This window comes from Xyrauchen texanus, chromosome 9 (assembly GCF_025860055.1).
Source record: "Xyrauchen texanus isolate HMW12.3.18 chromosome 9, RBS_HiC_50CHRs, whole genome shotgun sequence".
NCBI lineage: Eukaryota > Metazoa > Chordata > Actinopteri > Cypriniformes > Catostomidae > Xyrauchen > Xyrauchen texanus.
The window spans coordinates 46,290,677-46,309,839 of NC_068284.1; the positions used below are offsets into that span (position 1 = coordinate 46,290,677).

General features: G+C 37.0%; 2 protein-coding genes across 3 annotated transcripts; one reads left to right on the forward strand and one right to left on the reverse strand.

Moving 5' to 3' along the window:
• Positions 1–330: 330 nt before the first annotated feature.
• Positions 331–5,900, forward strand: cib3 (calcium and integrin binding family member 3). Of its 2 annotated transcripts, XM_052134272.1 has the most exons (6): positions 331–478; positions 1,104–1,138; positions 2,052–2,163; positions 2,705–2,852; positions 4,900–5,095; positions 5,879–5,900. In XM_052134272.1, exons 1-6 carry the CDS (start codon positions 428–430, stop codon positions 5,898–5,900), a joined length of 564 nt encoding a protein of 187 aa, XP_051990232.1. In that variant the 5' UTR covers positions 331–427. The 2 variants fall into 2 exon arrangements, with proteins under 2 accessions (XP_051990232.1, XP_051990233.1); XM_052134273.1 differs by lacking the exons at positions 1,104–1,138; positions 2,052–2,163 and having other exon boundaries at positions 428–478.
• A 966-nt stretch (positions 5,901–6,866) lies between these two features.
• On the reverse strand, positions 6,867–18,959 carry rab8a (RAB8A, member RAS oncogene family). Its single transcript, XM_052134270.1, has 8 exons — positions 18,813–18,959; positions 17,404–17,464; positions 17,034–17,094; positions 14,555–14,632; positions 14,329–14,418; positions 11,282–11,347; positions 11,122–11,172; positions 6,867–10,773 (listed from the first exon to the last, which is right to left on the reverse strand). The coding sequence occupies exons 1-8, from the start codon at positions 18,934–18,936 to the stop codon at positions 10,681–10,683; spliced, it is 624 nt and encodes a 207-aa protein (XP_051990230.1). The 5' UTR covers positions 18,937–18,959; the 3' UTR covers positions 6,867–10,680.
• Between the last annotated feature and the right edge of the window lie 204 nt (positions 18,960–19,163).

A 19,163-nucleotide genomic window follows, 5' to 3' on the forward strand; every position in this document is an offset into this window, starting at 1 on the left:
GGAAGAAAAAAGTCATACTGGTTTGGAATGACACGAGACTGAGTAAATCATTTTAATTTATAGGTGAACAATCTCTTTCATTTGATTGTTTCATATTTTAAAAGATAATTTCCCACCCAATGCTAAAAGATCTACTTATAAAGCAGCACATGTTCTGGCGTACCATCATCAGTAATCTGACGCTCACACCAAGTCCCCACAGTGACTCCCCTTGACCGACAGACCACATTCACGTCCAAGAGAGGCCGCCATTCATGACAGTGAAATGATGAAATGCTGCTATTATAACAGAGAACTAAAGGACACGCTTTGGCTGATACCTGATCTGCCATGTCTCACGGCTGTCTTTTGTGCCAGTATTTCATATGTGAAATTTCCACTGGCATACGCTTGCAGTTCAGTGGGAGTTTGTCATGGCACTGCAGGAATGGGGAACAAACAGACCATCTTTACATCGCAACAACTGGACGCGTATCAGGTCTGTGTACTGAGAAAAGTTTGATAATTCATTGCACATGCATCTTTTCAAGCATCTATTTAAAAAACACGCCATTGCTCTTACTCATTTGATGTTGTGGTATTGTTAAATGAAGACATTTAAAGAAGACTTTAAAGAAGACACTGAGGGTGTGCAGAGAGTCTGTAGTCATTTTACAGAATCCATTTGGACAAAAGTACCAAATAGCTCATGAATATGTGGGTAATTGACATATTGACAATACTTTTGGGAAGTTAGAGTTCTAGTTGAAAATCTGTTGTAAACAGCATCTTCTTATGCATGCATCTTTATGATCATCTTAATTGAGAGATTACACTCCAAAAATGTTTAGCCTATTTTTATGATTTATGCAAAGAGCTATTTCCTCTCATTTGACCCATTAACATCGGACTAGCCTAATGTAATCATTGTCATATTTTTGGCTTGAATAAAACCAGTTAATATAGATAAAATACCACATGAACCACATTTCAGGTTGCATGACAGACATATTCTTACAATTGCACACGATTAACAGGTATTTTTAAACATTATGTTTTGAGATTAAAGTTGAATACAGTTTGTCGTGTCGTTTTGTAAAGTATTGTCTTGTCTTATTTTGTAGGACTGCACCTATTTCACCAGAAAAGAAATTTTGAGGTAAGATATTTAGCTGTTATTTATTAAATAATATTTAATTTAAATAATGGCTTGGTTTACGTGGATGAATCTGGAAATAGTCAATCCAGCCCGTCTTCCGTCTGGCACCAACAATCATGCCATGGTCCAAATTACTGGGATAGCATGATTGTTGGTGCCAGACGGGCTGGTTTGAGTATTTCTGGGATTTTCACACACAACAGTCTCTACAATTTACTCAGAATGGCGTCAAAAACCAAAAACATCCAGTGAGTGGCAGTTCTGTGGATGGAAATGTCTTGTTGATGAGAGAGGTCAATGGAGAATGGCCAGACTGGTTTAAACTGATAAAGTCTACTGTAACTCAGATAACCGCTCTGTACAATTGTGGTGAGAAGAATATCATCTCTGAATGCTGCTCTGAGATGCGGGTTGGCGCTGTTTTGGCGGCACGAGGGCGACCTACACAATATTAGGCAGGTGGTTGTAATGTTGTGGCTGATCGGTGTATACTATGGTAATACAATGTATTTTGGACACATACAATGGTAATACCATGTTGTGGACTTAAGCCAGTAATACTGTCCTTTTTGGAAATATACCATTGTAATACTGTGTTACAGTGGTAAAACCATGTTTTGTACCATGGTAACACTTCATTCAGATCCATGGAATATATCATGGTACCATGGTGTAACCATAAAATACCAAATCACTCAGAACACCCTAGCAGCCACCCACAAAACCCTAGAATATATATATATATATATATATATATATATATATAGTATACGCCTTAAAATAAATGTTTCAGATTATTCACCTCTGGATTTAAGCCTACATACACTTCTGATCTGTTAAGCATTATATAAGGGTTATTAATGACTTAAGTTATTATAAAGTGTTATTGAATAACGTTCCTTTGATTTTTCAGACTCTTTCATCGGTATCATGATTTAGCGCCGCAGCTCGTCCCACTGGACTACACCAACCAACCTGACGTGCGTCTGCCGTACGAGCTGATTGGCAGCATGCCCGAGCTGAAGGTACCCCGCACCTCACTCCTACCCTACAGAGATCTTTGTGTTCCTCATTAATTATGAATCTTATACTAATTGATAAGCGTCATCAGATCTCCTTATTCTCAAAGAGAACCAAAAGCTTACTGTAGTTTAATCAAGCGCTTGTATAGTATTAGTCACTGAAATGTTGAATTCACTTGGGTGAGTTTGTCACAAAAGAACAGTTTTAGGATAAAAACAAGTGTATTTAAGATGACTAAATTAAATCCAGACTATTTTACTTTTATCTAAAGTGGTCACAACTGTGGTTCCTCTGCAGCTATAGGACACCAGTGTGAACTTGAGGGGCACTGACTACATACATCCACTAAAAATGACCAAGACACCAGTTGATAAAATGTAATTGAGCAAAATGGCTCAGACAAGTGAAGTTCTAAGATAAGCTCAGATGACACTTGATTTGATGTTTTGTTGTCTAATGACATTTATAAGTATGACTGAGGTGTCCAAATAAATTGGGGGCCAATTTGTATACTTAGAAGAAAAAATGTAATCGTTTGTTTAGGATAATCCATTTAGGCAAAGGATTGCTGAGGTCTTCTCAGAAGATGGAGAAGGTAACATGACTTTGGATGACTTCTTGGACATGTTTTCGGTACTGAGTGAAATGGCTCCCAGAGACCTGAAGGCCTACTATGCTTTTAAGATCTATGGTAAGTCAACTTCTACTTGTTACAACGACTGTGTGGAAATCTTGATTCTGATTGGTCAGTCGCTGCTTTCTGTAGTCAAATATATTTATTCAGTGGCAGCTAAACTTGACGGTTGTCATAGGCAAGCCATTTCCTGTGTATTGAATCACCTTCTGAACCATTTGTTCCCATTCATGTAGAAATTAACTAACAGAACCTTAAATGACAAATGAGTATCAAGAAATCAGATGTTCAATAAAGTGGGAGGTACCTTTTAAAATAAGTGATTTTAATCAGAGTAGTGATGTCCGGTTCGTGAACAAATCGTTCTTTTGAACCGGTTCTTTTTAGTGAACCGGATGAACCAGTTCACCAAATCGGACTGAATCTTCTGAAACAGTTCACGGCTCGAGTCAACAAGTTGCTCAAAAAAGACTCACGTTCCTTACAGTCCCTCCCACACGAAATGTGCCAATATCCTGGAATATATAATCCTTTTTGCCAACTCTTCTTCTTATAGGTGCTAGAGTTACTCCAACAGTACACTGACCTGAGAACAGTATCTCGAGCTGCTGCCTGAAACTGAGCATGCGTATACCGAGGTTTGGAGTGTGTGGGGATGAAATGAAAGCTTCTTATGTTTTATCGGCGATTATCAGGTCGTAAAAATTCACATCAACATTACACTGACAGTCGTGAGTCTCTGACAGTTCGTGAGCCAATACACAGTACACACTGAACTGAGAACTGTATCTTTTGGACATGTCCGAAGAACCGATGAGTCACCAGTACACTGAACTGAGAAACAGTTCAGACTCGGAGTCTCAGATATGTCCACTGATAACCGATGAGAACCAGTTTACGGAAAATAATCTGACTTTCCATCTTTAAACCAGAGGGTATGATGAAATTATGCATATGAATGAAGTTTTCTTTGTAGGGGCACAGTATTATTAAACACCACGTTCTGAACTTGGAAAAAACAAACAATAAATCAATCGAAAAATGAATTTGCCAAAAAATAACATTGGAATTTCAGCAATATGCTCAGGTCAAGATATTCTACCATTATTAAGCTATATATATATATATATATATATATATATATATATATATATATATATATATATATATATATATATAATATAAATGCACAAAACACGAAAGAATTAATCAAATCCATTGCTAATACTTACTGATGTTTGTGCTGCTGTTTTCCCTCCAAAAATGATGACACTTCATGGAGGGTGATGTCATTAAAGAACTGGCTTTTGTTAGTTAAAGGGTAAATTACAATAAATAAATAAATGGAAATTACAAAAGACGAAAAGGATGGAAAGGGACACATTGGAAAGTTTTACATTTTAGAAGTTTCAGGATATGGTAAAAATGGCTAAATCCACTCAAAATAAAAAAAATAGTAAAATTAATAATATATATAAAAAATTGGGAATTTTATATTTCATCCAATATATTAAGTCACATATCAACTTTATTTAATGAGCGCATTTACATGCATGTTATTACACGGGTATGCTTAATATGACGTGTGTGGTTCTGTAAACACGTTAAATGGCGTTCCTTTATCGGTGTAAGGTCATAAATGGCTTAAGAATAAACCAATCAATACGGGAAGCCCATGACCCCAGTTTCACGTTGCATGTAAACACCTTAACCGGCATTCTTACTGGCTTATCCAATGTGCACAAGTGTTGTGCGCATGCCTCTACAAGGTTTGACATCAAAAACAGAATATATCTCCAATTATTTCAAATCTCTTGTTAGATTGTTTTTATCAAAGCTGATTTTGGGGAGTTATAAGCTTATTGGTGTGCATATAAAGGGCTCAATTGAAGAAATTGCAGTAGACAATAAATTCCAGAAAACCTGTAAAAATCCATGTGATCTATGAGTCTTTCTATGGTACCTGCCACTGAAGAAGAACGACATTAAGTCTATTCCTCACAGCCTCATTTTCATTCAGGTCAAAAATCTAATATGGCACTGCTGTGAATAAGGTCTATAGCATAAATGATGCCAATACAGAGCTCACCTCTCTTCCCTTTAGACTTCAACAATGACGACTTCATCTGTAAATCAGATCTGGAGAAAACGTTGAATAAACTGACTCGTAATGAACTGACAGAAGATGAAGTGCGGATAGTGTGTGAGAAGGTCATTGATGAAGCTGATCTGGATAATGACGGTCGTTTGTCTTTAGAGGATTTCCAACATATGATCGTGAGAGCGCCAGACTTCCTCAGGTAACCGGAATTATTATTATAAGCAGTTCTTCTGTTCATAATTTGTTTGGGGGTGGTTTACGTCCCATTTTCCTGTATAGATTATGAATATAATGCTTTTAAATGCCATTTATCCCTCCTATTGTGATCAAGAGGGGCCGCTTTACTGTTTGAGGTCATTTTTGAACAAACAGTACAGGTGTACCTGTTATATATATATATATATATATATATATATATATATATATATATATATATATATATATATATATATATACACATACATACACACACACACAGTATGCAATGCATAGGGGTGCCACAATCATACTTTTTAAATCTCTTATAATACCTTGCAAATAACCAAAAGCACAATTATAAACGATAATGAAAGGATGTTTTTGATTTATCTTTTATTAGCACTTTAAATGGGTCCAAATATGCATTTTTATTCTTTTATTTTACCAAGAGGTGTCTTCACCCAAAAGTTCAGTGTCAAGAGTATTTGTTGTTCTGGCGGCCATACCCATCGTCACTTATTTGGGGTGGGTAGACGCAAAATCCTAAGAAAGATAAGTGGGCATACGGCATATGCCAGTGTATGCCCTAGTCTACACTACTGCTCACACCATCAACTCTTAGTGAAAAATACTCTCTGTGCCCCAACACGAACTCCATTTCTAAACCGCTTCAGTACAAACAGTTGTTCAGATGACAGAATGGATTGGCTGAATAGGAAGGTTAAATGCCACATCACAGATGCTGTAGTTTTTAAACCAGAATATTAATCTTCCTCTCTTCCAGCACCTTTCATATCAGGATATGACGTTCATCTCAAGTGCTCTGGGACATAACAACAGGACGTTTGTCTACTGAACAGACCGATTCGACCACACGATATGCTGAGAAGAAGATTGCATTCAATCATTGATGCAAGAGGATCCAGTTCTCTGCAAATTCAGAAGTCTGGCGCAGACATTGTGACATGAATTCACAAAAGCACATGAATTCATTTTAAAAACAAGCCATTAACGTGCCTAAATAAGTTCAGCTTTTTTGCGATAAAAACTCACTTGGCTTACTATTTTCAGTGCATGATATTAAATCAAATCAACACTTTAAAATGAATAATTCACCAGTTTTAAGATTGCACACAAACACAACTGCATCTCTTAAAAGAATCTTATTTTAATAAATCAAAGGTACAGATATCTACACAAACTGTAGATCAGTTTTTCAATGTTTTTAGAAAGTACAGTACAATTTAAGCAGATATTTACAATATGCCCAGTTACCTCACAAAACATGGTCTTTTAACACATGAATCTGTAAATGATATGGATGACATAGCGATATTAAATCAGGAAGTAAAGAGACAGAAATAGTTTAGATCAACACTACATGAAGACAGAAAGCAGCACCAGTTTCATAAACATTTCTTTCCTCTTGGTTTGTCTAGAAATCAAATCAAATCAAATCAAAAAAGTTTTGCTTTCTGTTCTGGTAGTTTTTGCATTTCATCACTTTGACACCCATTGAAGGGATAGTTGATCCAAAACTGCCCTTAAACCGTCCTTATAAGGCCAGATTAATTATTGCATCTGAGGTCCGATTTCACAGCCAAACACGTTTTAAACATCAGGCTGCTAAACGCAGGTAAAGATGCATCAATCCGCAGGATTCAAATGGAACATCTATTGAGCAAATTAAGAAATCAAATGCAACACATTTGTGGTGGTCGACAGCATCACCTTCACGATGCATAGATCCAGAATGAAAGATCAAGTATTAGTTATTAAGACAAATGGCAAATTGTATACAATATCAGATCAGGGAAGGAAAGAACGGCGAGGAGTATGAATGAAGCTGGGCGACAACTTAACAGACACATTCCCAACTCTAAATATCAGAGAATATGACAAATATGAACCCAAACGATCATCTCCTTCTGGACAAAAATGAACAAGGTGCAAACAGTCATTTCAAGGTTAACATTTAAAGGGACAGTACACCCAAAAATAAAGACCCGCTCTCATGTTGTTCCAAACGTTCCGTATGTTTCATTTATTCCATGGATCACGGAAGGAGATGTTAGGTGGAACGATGATCTCAGTTATCATTTATTTTTTGGTATGGAAAATATTGCAAATGCTGTAAGTGAAAGACGTCCTTTTGTGTTCCATTGAAAGAACAACGATCACTTTAAGCTTGCAAAAAAATGTCTTAAACATAAATCAAGGAGTGTGACCATTTGAATGGGTCATACCGCAGGAAGAGAACAGATGAGTCTCTGCCTCCTTGGTAAAATATTGAAACACTGTGCTTATATTCTTGGGTAAATCTCAAATAAACATGTCCAGATCATATTTAACCGTAAAAAATAAATAATGGCAATTACGCACCCCTCATTTAAGCAAGTTCGCTTTACCATAATGCATCTGAAAATGTTTCTTTTGATTTTTATTTAAAATTCTAATTCTCAATGGTGATTCTCTTTAGATTGTCATTACTGTAATATAATGTCTTTTTTACCGTATAACAGTAAAAAAAAAAAACTAACGATTTTCACCATTTTAATGAATTTGCAAAAACTAAAGGCAGTACACCACTTTATATAAAAATACATTATTATTTATTTTCAACCATTTTGCCCCTTTACAGTAATAAGAAAGCTATTGGAATTTAGAGGAAAATGTGCTTATGGTCAAAAAAGTTCAAAATCTTACAGGTCCAAAAACAAACAAATATATAATCATTTTCTATATGCAAAATAAAACATCATATTTCTATTGATTTTAGGGTGAAATACGACTTGGACATGTTCTTAACAGGTTTTGTGAGATTCGTCCTGTTGCATTGCCAACGAGGAAGAGTTGTTCTTTCGCTCTAAAGTAATGGCCGCTTTTTGTGACCTATTGCTGTTGTACGCTACTGCACCAACACAAACCCATATACACAAAATGGGTAAACTTCAAATATGAAAGACTTCCAAAAATACTTTTGAGAATAGCTCAATAAAATTACATTTCTTGCAATTGTTTTAAGCACAACACCTCTACTTTGCCATTTCAGTTGTGTGGGAATTCAAGAATGGTGGATTTCTTTCCCAGGTAGATAAGCCTAGTCATATGGACCAAATCCGTTGGTGTTGGCGACATCAACTTGCTTCAACCGGTTTTGAGAGACATACTGCAAGTCTGCAATTCAGATACTTAATAATACATCACCAATATAAACAAATGAACTGGAAGTAGTCTACTTATTTAAAACGGCATCATTTGCAGCCAAGGCATCACCTAAAACTATAACCTTTGGCTTCCTGTCAGGAGAACAGATATAACTCTAGAAATATTCCTTTTGCCGGTGAAGGGGGAGGGAGATGATTTTTAAAATTAAGAATATTCCAATAAACTTTATTAAACATGAATTCGTCAGATCACCTGTCTTTATGATGCACAACTATCACTCGGCACAAACTATACACAACACATAGGATACTGATAAAGTGCACGCAATTCTGCATGGGCGGTGCTTTTTCTGCTGTCTAGGTTGCACAGATGCCCTCTCTAGGCTGGCCTGCATTGTTTTGGTTGTGCATACTTGTTAATAATACTACTAGCTCAGGAATTCCACATCCTAAAAGGGGCAAAATGTCAGTTTAATTATACTAATTTGAATGCAATTCAAGTTAAATCAAAGAACACTTTTATTTGGGAAGTTTGGAAGTTTGAAGTCATCTGGTTGTAATAAAGCAAATGCTGAGTTTGGGATTTATATAAAGGAATAATTAAACTAACGCTAGCGTTGTACTGCATGCAAGAGTGAACTATTTGGAAATAACTTCTTGCGCATGTTTAAAAAAAATTTGATTTGCAAAACAAGGTAAGTTGTATCGAGGCAGTAAACATGTTGTGATGAATAAACAAGCATGTTTTTCACATGTTTATAATGATCGTTTGGTTTGAAAACGTTATTAGCCATGTCTGCGAAAACTAGATTGCGCGATGTCGTAAATGCAAGACTGCGCAACACCGTGTCCCAACCTGGTACAACGCAATAAAGCAACAAGCAATATAAGCTCACTTAACAATATATTTAATCCTTGTTTTAAGATTTACACATTGCAATTGTATCATAATATGTAAATATACATTTATAAATGTAATTTGATTCAAATCAATTAAGTTGCATGGAAATTGGGTATACAATTAAAATGTGTACATTTTGAAAATAGACAAAAAATACGATTTTTGAGTGCTCGCTCTTCCACGTGCATCTAAGTTTTGGTCCAAATCGATCGCCATTTGAGGCGAGCGACATTTTGATAATCGTTTGGCTTCTAATTATGTGCCGTTACACTGGGTAACTCTGCCCACAGTGAAATCTTAATGGTCCAAAATCACACCCCACATTACTGTACGTTAAAGGTGCTATAAGCGATTTTTTTCCTGGAAAGGTATGCAAAATATTTACTACTAACTGATTGATATTTCTGAAAAAAAAGGGGCGTGAGAAATCTCACTAGTCTCTGTGACAGCTCTAGACTCCAAAGAAAAATGCTTTCAACCTGTCAATCATTTTGCGTGTTTTCATAGTGTCGTACAGTAGTTATGGAGAATTATTGAGCCTTAATGCCATTTTTATGCCATGTTGTTCATAACAGTTATCACTTGAGGGCGCTATTTTGTTGCTTTTGTTTTTAACAACCTTTTCTGCACGACGTCAGCTTCAAAAAGCACCTTTGGTATCTTTAGAGTGCAGGGTTTTGTGGGAAAGGGGCGTGGCTAATTCAACAGCTCAGTCTTGTGAAAGTAAAACAGCTGAAATCGCTTACAGCACATTTAAACATCCAATATGTTATATTACATGTTATTAGGACTGCCAATACCTTAGATGCGATTGTGTCACGTCGTGCAGCCGTTTCGCCGTGTGAACAAATAATTGCTTGCCGTTGGAAACTTTTCAAATTGCATCTAGTTAGGACACGGTACAAGAGTTTAAATGTTAATTGCAAAGTTTTGTGATGAGTCAAGAGGGCTGGAACTGAAAAAAAGCTACTTTAAAAAAAGGAAAAAACTAGGTCTGTTTTAATAATTGGGATATAACATTGCTATACCTACAATAAGGTCATGTGATTGTCAAAGAATGCACAAGGGTTGAAAATAAAATGGAATGATAAAGAATGTTCCATAGAACTCTCAAACTGGCTTAATACATCAGCTTACGCTCAGCGGTCGGACTCAGAAAAAGAATCACTACTTCCAGGTCACTGTGAAGGGAATGGATGGATTCTGGCAGTGGTGCGTTCAAAACAGAACGCTAAAAACGAAGATGGAGTAATAGGGTCTTCCTTAGGTGGACATTTATACTGGTGGAAGTATTCAGGCGACGTCTCAGGTCTGGAGAACCAATGCACTTCCAAACGAGAGGAAACGGTATAAATCGCAAACATGACAATTGAAGAAGCTTTGAGGAGCCATGAACTCCAAATGCCCAAAGGCTTGAGAGCTAGAAAGAGAGGATAAAATAAAGTAAGCAGTGCTAAGATGGAAAGCACAGTCCAGTCATGTCCAGCCCACGAGTGGTGGACAGTAAGGCCTTGGTCTTCACAATAGCACACAGCGAAAGAAGCTGCTTTTTTTCTGCTGTTCAGTGGTAATTTTCACTCCATGATTGCTGCCCTGAGGATTGTTACCCTCCTGTGTGAGCGAAGACAAAAATACTCATTACAATACCACATCTCAAGATAATACTGAAAATATTCAAATATAGAGGATGTGATTGGAACACATAATCAAAAGGAATATTCCAGGTTCAATACAAGTCGTTTGGATTACATTTATGCTGCCTAAATGTGACTTTTGGACCGTCAGAGTGCCGGCACCCGTGCACTTCCATTATAAGGACCTGACAGAGCTCTTCTCCTAAAAATCTTAATTTATGTCCTGCTGAAGAAACACAGTCATAATGTTCAAAGTTTCAACATTATGCCACAAACTTGTACTGAAACCGGAACATTCCTACGATCTACTTCCAAAAATGCGTACCAATTTCATGTCCATCTTTGCTTTTATGTCTCTGGCGAGCGTTAAGAATGCCTGTCGGTGGAACAGAAAACGTGTCATTATGGCTAGATTAGACCTTTAGATGTTTTATGAGCTGTAGATACAATAGGAAAAGAAAACAATGAGTATGCAGGACACTTACGTTTTCGACGTTGATATTAGACTTCGCACTCGTCTCCATGAACTTGATGCCGTATTCTAACGCCAGCTAAATGGGTACAGGCAGAATGGATCTTGAAAATACTAGCATGATGATTTAGCAAGAAGTTTACATACATCTTAGCCAAATACATTTAAACTCAGTTTTTCACAATTCATCACATTCCCAGTGGGTCAGAAGTTTACACACACTTTGTTAGTATTTGGTAGCATTGAATTAAAATTGTTTAAATTGGGTCAAACATTTTGGGAAGCCTCCACAAGCTTCTCACAATAAGTTGCTGGAATTGTGTCCCATTCCTCCAGACAGAACTGGAGTAACTGAGTCAGGTTTGTAGGCCTCCTTGCTCGCACATGCTTTTCCATTTCTGCCCACAAATTATCAATCAGATTGAGGTCAGGACTTTGTGATGGTCACTTCAATATCTTGACTTTGTTGCCCTTAAGCCATTTTGCCACAACTTTGGAGGTATGCTCGGGGTCATTGTCCATTTGGAAGACCCATTTGCGATCGAGCTTTAACTTCCTGGCTGATGTCTTGAGATGTTACTTCATTATATCCACATCATTTTCCTTCCTCATGATTACATCCATTTTGTGAAGTGCACCAGTCCCTCCTGCAGCAAAGCACCCCCACAACATGATGCTGCACCCCCATGCTTCACGGTTGGGATGGTGTTCTTCAGCTTGCAAGCCTCATCCCATTCCTCACTTTTTGTTTCATCAGACCAGAGGACATTTCCAAGATCTTTGTCCCCATGTGCACTTACAAACTGCAGTCAGGCTTTTTTATGGCAGTTGCTTTTGCACCAAACTACGTTCATCTCTAGGAGACAGAATGAGTCTCCTTCATGAGTGGTTTGATGGTTGTGTGGTCACATGGTGTTTATACTTGCACACTTGTTTGCCGAGCAGCCTTTCAGGTTATGTCGATATAGGACTCGTTTTGCTGTGGATCTAGATACTCGTCTACCTGTTTCCTCCAGCATCTTCACAAGGTCCTTTGCTGTTGTTCTGGGACTGATTTACACTTTTCGCACCAAACTACGTTCATCTCTAGGAGACAGAATGAGTCTCCTTCATGAGCGGTTTGATGGCTGTGTGGTCACATGGTGTTTATACTTGCGTACTATTATTTGTACAGATGAACGTGGCACCTTCAGGTGTTTGGAAATTGTGGAGGTCCACAATTATTTTTCTGAGGTTTTGGGTGATTTCCTTTGATTTTACAGTGATGTCAACAAAGAGGCACTGAGTTTGAAAGTAGGCCTTAAAATTAGGGCTGTCAAACGTGTTAATTCAGTGAGATTAATCGCAATGCCCCCGGACCATAATAAGGAAGATTCCTGAGAAATGCAAACTTGTAGTACCACCCGTTTACTCCAGAGTAAGTAAACATCTCCAACTGATTGACAAATTCATTTGTGTAATGGATTGCTGTGAACTGTGTGCCAATGATTGACTTATGATCAATAACATGGTAGTAAACAATACATTATATTCTAATTGTATTGTTAATGATTATCTTATCTTATTAATGATTAACTCTTCTGTCACAAGAATGCAATGCATTTTAATTATCTGAATATATATATATTGTTTTTAATATTTAAATATAACTATGTATAATTATTTCATCATTATATATTGAATTATTGTTATATGAGGGGCTTTCTCAGCAAATATTTGTATATGCGATTAATTAATCGGGACACCATGTAATAAATTAGATCAAATACATCCACAGGTACACCTCCAATTGACTGCAATTAGACAAATCAGAAGCTAATTGTCTAAAAGGCTTGACATAAGTTTCTGGAATTTTCCAAGCTGCTTAAAGACACAGTTAACTTAGTGTATGTAAACTTCTGACCCACTGGAATTGTGATATAGTCAATTAGAAGTGAAACAATCGGTCTGTAAACAATTGTTGGATTGTTTTTGTGTCATCCACAAAGTAGGTGTCGTAAACGCCTTGCCAAAATTATAGTTTGCTAATATTACATTTATGGAGTGGTTAAAAGCTTTAATGACCTTCAACCTAAGTGTATGTAAACTTCTGACTTCAACTGTAGATAGATCATGAATTAAATCATAATCTGCACCATTTACAGTTGGTATAGGGTCACCAGATGCTGTTTTGTTTTTACTTTGATATTGTGGGTTACTTTGTGTAAATGAAGCTAGAAAAAGTCTAAATGTATGTGTTCCTTTAAGGCTTTAAGCAACAAAAGGTAAATATTTGGAATGGGATGGTGTCTTTCTCCTTCCCACTGCACAGATTAGAATTCTTTTTTTGATACAAGAGCGATTTTGACCAAAAAAAAAAACAATACCGATATTTTGCCACTTATCTTATTTTGTCATCAGACCACAGTTATACTTTGGAACTCTGCTTTAAAAATGTACAAAGAGGTACACACGCTGTTACACTGTTCTAACAATAAATCATTTCCATTGAACATGGATTGGATCTGTTGAACACATGACAGGCCAACATTTTAAGGAGTGTTATTAATGAATTAAAGATACCAAAAAAATAAACAAAATATGATAACATGATGATTGATATGAAAAAGTTTCTTAAAATAAAAACATTGTTTATGAACTGATTGAAGCACCGGATACAATTTTTGGCCATATTGCAATTTTAATCTTAATTCAATTAATCATGCAGCTTTAATGAATATCATACTGATATATCAGAGGTCAAAGTCTGCTGGTTTCAAAGCATTTTGGATGGTTTCCCTCATCATGAAGCCTATAAGTAAGTGCAGCTTTCACAACTGTCATGTCCGTATTTCCGCATTAACATGAGAACGAGACATAAAATAATGAAATATTACATGTTATTAGGACTGTCAACCCTTCTACATATTGTGGCCATTGGATTGTGCATTTAAAGTTTTACAAAGTGTGTTACTAATTCAACCTTTGGTTTTTCATATCAGTGTTTTCATGCTTATAATCGATATGTAGATGGTTTTAATTTGGTTAATAATTGGCCGATTAAAAACCAGGTCCACTCACCTTCTCCCCTCTGTCTTTGGACACCTGCCTCTTCTCGTTGATGTCACATTTGTTCCCTAAAATCATTTTCTCTACATCTGCTGATGCATGCTGTGTAAAAAATTTTTTTTTAAATAAATAAATAAATATATATATATATATATAAAATAATACAGTAGAACATAATGTGCCATATTTATACAGTGACCTATACCCATCAGATAAACTGAGCATTTTAGTCACTCACCTCCTCTATGTTCCGGATCCAGTTCTTGATGTTGTCAAAGGATTTCTCATTGGTAATATCATAAACCAGCATGATACCCTGAAATCAGACCACAAAACAAATCAGAAACAAAACTCCACAAAGTCTGCAGTTACAAAGAGCATAGAAAGTATCATATATGATATACAGCGTCATCCCTAAATCTGTCAAAATATTAATAACTACAGTTTTGACCAACACAAAATCGATATTGTTTGAAAGCTTAGAAGCTCTACATTCCAATGCATGCATGCATTATGACCAAAACTGAACACGTGCTTTGGAGTTTGCAGACAAATCAGAAGTGCTCCGTTTATCATTTATTAAACATTTTGCACTGTAAATATTATTGTAATCAGTAATGATCAAATAATCATGTGTCATATGTTATTGTAAAGCTCTCAAAGAGTAGAATGCAACCAGCCTATTTGTTTTACTCAGAAAAGAATTAAGTGTGTAATAGCCAAGTATATGTCTTTGACATTTATGTTTCATGTGAACAGGTGTTGCATATATGGCACATTTCCGCTTATAACATCATGACAAATAAACAGAACATAAAATATCACATACCATTACTCCGAGATTATCTTTAAAATGAGCCCACACTCAAGGTAATCGGATACATAGATCATTAGATACTCCACATGTACAATGTGCACACAGCATCTGGCTACATGACTAAAAACACTTTAGCTTTCCTGGATCCGATGACGTCATCGGAAATGATGCAGCATCATGGAAGGCAAAGCCAACCGGATCGGGATAGATCAGTGCAAAAAGCATCCATATTTGTTCAGAGAGAGACATGTGATTGGTGAATGTCAAATATGGCAATCAGAAAAGGTTGCCAAGTGCATAACACAGGCACAATAATGATTCAAATGGCACAGAATGACACTCATTCTGTGAAATCTCATTATTAAAATCATGTCTGCGTACTATGCAAACCATTAGTCACTGTTGTGTTTGCATGTGTAATTAGTTCTTATGTGCAATTATTGTTTTATTTGTTTGGAGATGCTTTTGGATATTTGGAGATGTTTTTGTACATTACTATAAATCATTTTGTAATACAATAACATTTGATTGCTTTGTTGCATCAACATTTTTTTTTTCGGTTACAGTTGACATGAATGGGAACAAAACAGAAGCAGTTTTTTGGAGCCATCTAATTTACACCCAGAGATATATAACTTTTTTTTATTAATTTTTTTTATTTTTTCCCCAATTTGGAATGCCCAATTCCCAATATGCTCCAAGTCCTTGTGGTGGCATAGTGACTCGCCTCAATCCGTTTGGCAGAGGACGAATCTCAGTTGCCTCCACATCAGAGTCCGTCAATCCGCACATCTTATCACGTGGCTTGTTGAGAGCGTTACCATGGAGACCTGGCGCATGTGGAGGCTTCACGCTATTCTCCGTGGCATCCCCGCACAACTCGCCACACGCCCACTAACCGTACATTCACACCAAAGGTGGCGAGAGCGTCAAATTGACCGGAAGTCATTAATTTTCAATGACAGCTAGCGTCTCTCGGCGGCGAGAAGCGGCATGGCGAGTCTTGGGCGGTGTGGGCGTCAGATGAAAGTTCAAGTGCAGTCAACATTATGGTAATGAGCTGTGACGCGGTTCGGCGGCAACCTATTAGAGTATAGAAGTGCTCCGCTCTAGCGAAGTCTAGAGAACACAACCGTGTAAACTTTGGTTCCCACCAAACATTCGTTCCAAAGATAAAATGGAGGAGAAACGAATTATTGTCGTGGCGGGTTTCCCAGTAATATATGATCTGTCCCTGTTTGCTTACAGGGATATAAAACAACCAAGACCACAGTTATTATTACAAATGTATTTTATTTTGATAACAAACAACTATAATTTTAATTACTTTCTGCCATCGATCGATTTCTTATTTTCACATTTTAAAGAGTTCATGAGGATATACGCTACTTTTGATAGGTCGGCAAAAAGTAAATGGTCGACATGTCTGGATGTTTAAATTGCGGCCCCTTTAAATATAGTTCACAAAACAAAGCATTCTGAACAAACGTTGCCGCCTATTTCAACTACGTCAGAGCGTCCACGAGCGTCCTCGAGCGTTGAAGGCAGGGCAGCCAGAGCGAATTTTGACGCCGCTTCTGGTGTGAAGGTACGGTAAGAGCGAGAACCACATTATAGTGACAATGAGGACTTACCTCTTTTCTGTAAAGAAAAGTAATTTTTTTCTCTAAAGAAAAGTTTCTTTACAATGATATACCCTCGTTGTTGTAGTTTTTTTTCGAGTTATAAGCCTTTAATTTAGGGTAATCCACTGAAACAGGAAATCTTTAAAAATACCTTTAGAGCTTAAAAGGTAAACCAGCACGCAAGTACACCTTCATACAACTGCCAAGACCAACTTGTTTGTTCATTATACGAAACATTGTACAGTATGGAGTGAATATTTCCAGCGCCTTCTTACCATTGCACCTCTGTAATACGCCGTTGTGATGGTTCTGAAACGCTCCTGTCCAGCTGTGTCCCTGCAAATAAATCAAACAAGCCCATCTTAAGATCATTTGAGACTCATTTCCACTGCAGTAATAAAGTTAGTGTGTCTGGTAAAGTGGAAGATGAACCCAAGAAAGCCGACCTTCTCCTGACCAGGGCAAAGGTCAACCATTAATATGCAAAGGAATTAAACCAGTCATGCTTTCACTAAACAATGGTTCCTTCAGAACAAATCTCACATGTACTTGCATAAAAGAGGTCATCCGTGCCACTCCAGCAAGCAGCTAATGTTCAAATAGTGTTGAGAATGACACCAGGAGGAAAGAGAGCTAGAAACGTACCATATCTGTAACTTGATCTTCTTGCCATCTAGTTCTATTGTCCTGATCTTGAAATCGATACCTAGAGAATAAAATATACAACCGCATAAACAGTTATTAGCCTAAAAACCAACACATGATAAAGTGTCTCTTTTATACTTCTTATTAGGCTCCAACCTACCTTGGGTTGGTGTAAGTGGTTATTTTATTTGATCAATTTATTCTTTAAAGGTACCTTGGAGTACATGGTGTATGAATATGGTTATCATTCAGAACAATTTATGTACTATAGAAAACCACCACTGTACCATGGTACCACCATCGCACCATTTTATTATCCCCTTTTTCTCCCCAATTTGGCATACACAAATCCCACTGCTTACTAGGTCCTCTTGGTGGTGCGGTTACTCACCTCACTCCGGGTGGCGGAGGACAAGTCTCAGTTGCCTCCGTTTCAGAGACAGTCAATCAGCGCATCTTACCACGTGACTCGTTGTGCATGACACCACGGAGACTCGCAGCATGTGGAGGCTCATGCTAATCTCCGCAATCCATGCACAATTTACCACATGCCCCATTGAGAGCGAGAATCACTAATCACGACCACAAGGAGGTTAGCCCATATGACTCCACCCTAGCAACCGGGCCAAATTAATTAGGAGACCTGGATGGAGTCACTCAGCACGCCATGGATTTGAACTTGCGACTCCTATGGTACCCATCGCACTGTTTTTAATGGTAATATCTTATTTTAAAACTGTTTCAATAATAGAAAGGCATTATATTATTATATCATATGAAATATGTAGTTTTTATAACATATAATAGTGGTGAAATAGGTAAGGCAAAACTAAACGATCTCATACTTATATTTTACTTTTAATTGCATATCTAACAGTTCATCAGTGTAAAATTCACCATTGTTTTATATATAATTGTTCTATAGGCTATACGGTATTTAATACAATTACATCAGAAGTAACTGATGTAATCCCTAACGGAGTAATCCCTTACTTTACTTTTTTCAATGAAAAAGTCATTTAATTACTTAGTAATGAATACACCTAACACTGCAGTTCATCTGATGATTTAAGCTACATTTATATTTAAAAGTCTCTAAAAATAAAATAAAAAGAATTCCATTATTTACTGTCTGAGTCATTCTGTCAAAGTAACTAGCTGCTAACCACAACCGGCTGGCAAAGAAGCTTTAAAACAGCGAAACCTTTCCTCAAATAGACACCATATCAGCACATAAAACTGCTAATAAGTGGACGAAAAAGCAGTAAAACTGTCAACGATAAAAAACTAAATATAAGCCAACACATAAAAACAAGAGCTGATAGAGACCATTAGCTTAGCCGTTAGCTCTACCTGACGTTTTCTAAACAATTCGAACCCAAACACCTTACAAACTGAGAAATAAATACCTATCGTCGAAATGAAAGTCGAGTTAAAGGCATCCTCCGAAAATCTGAACAACACGCAGGTCTTCCCGACGCCCGAATCTCCGATTAACAGCAGTTTAAACAAATAGTCGTAAGTCTTCGCCATACTGGATGTATTGCGGAAATCCAGCGCAGAATCCGACAAACCAGCCACGAATCGACCAATCATACTATGGCAAAGGCTTACCTCATGAATATTAACAAGGTCAAGTTGACGTAACCTTCATAATACGTGTTGGCCCACAAACTCATTAATATTCAACAGTAAAATCTTCATCATATTAGGATTGCTCATTCGCCAGTTTCCCAGTGGCCACGTCTGATTTTCAGCCA

Coding starts and splice junctions, on each gene's coding strand:
- cib3 (XM_052134272.1), top strand. CDS start 428: ATGGGGAACAAACAGACCATCTTTACATCGCAACAACTGGACGCGTAT. Junction 1,139..2,051: donor ACCAGAAAAGAAATTTTGAG/GTAAGATATTTA, acceptor TTGATTTTTCAG/ACTCTTTCATCGGTATCATG. Junction 2,164..2,704: donor GCAGCATGCCCGAGCTGAAG/GTACCCCGCACC, acceptor TCGTTTGTTTAG/GATAATCCATTTAGGCAAAG.
- rab8a (XM_052134270.1), bottom strand. CDS start 18,936: ATGGCGAAGACTTACGACTATTTGTTTAAACTGCTGTTAATCGGAGAT. Junction 17,095..17,403: donor AAGATCAAGTTACAGATATG/GTACGTTTCTAG, acceptor ATTTATTTGCAG/GGACACAGCTGGACAGGAGC. Junction 10,774..11,121: donor CAAAGATGGACATGAAATTG/GTACGCATTTTT, acceptor TCGCTCACACAG/GAGGGTAACAATCCTCAGGG.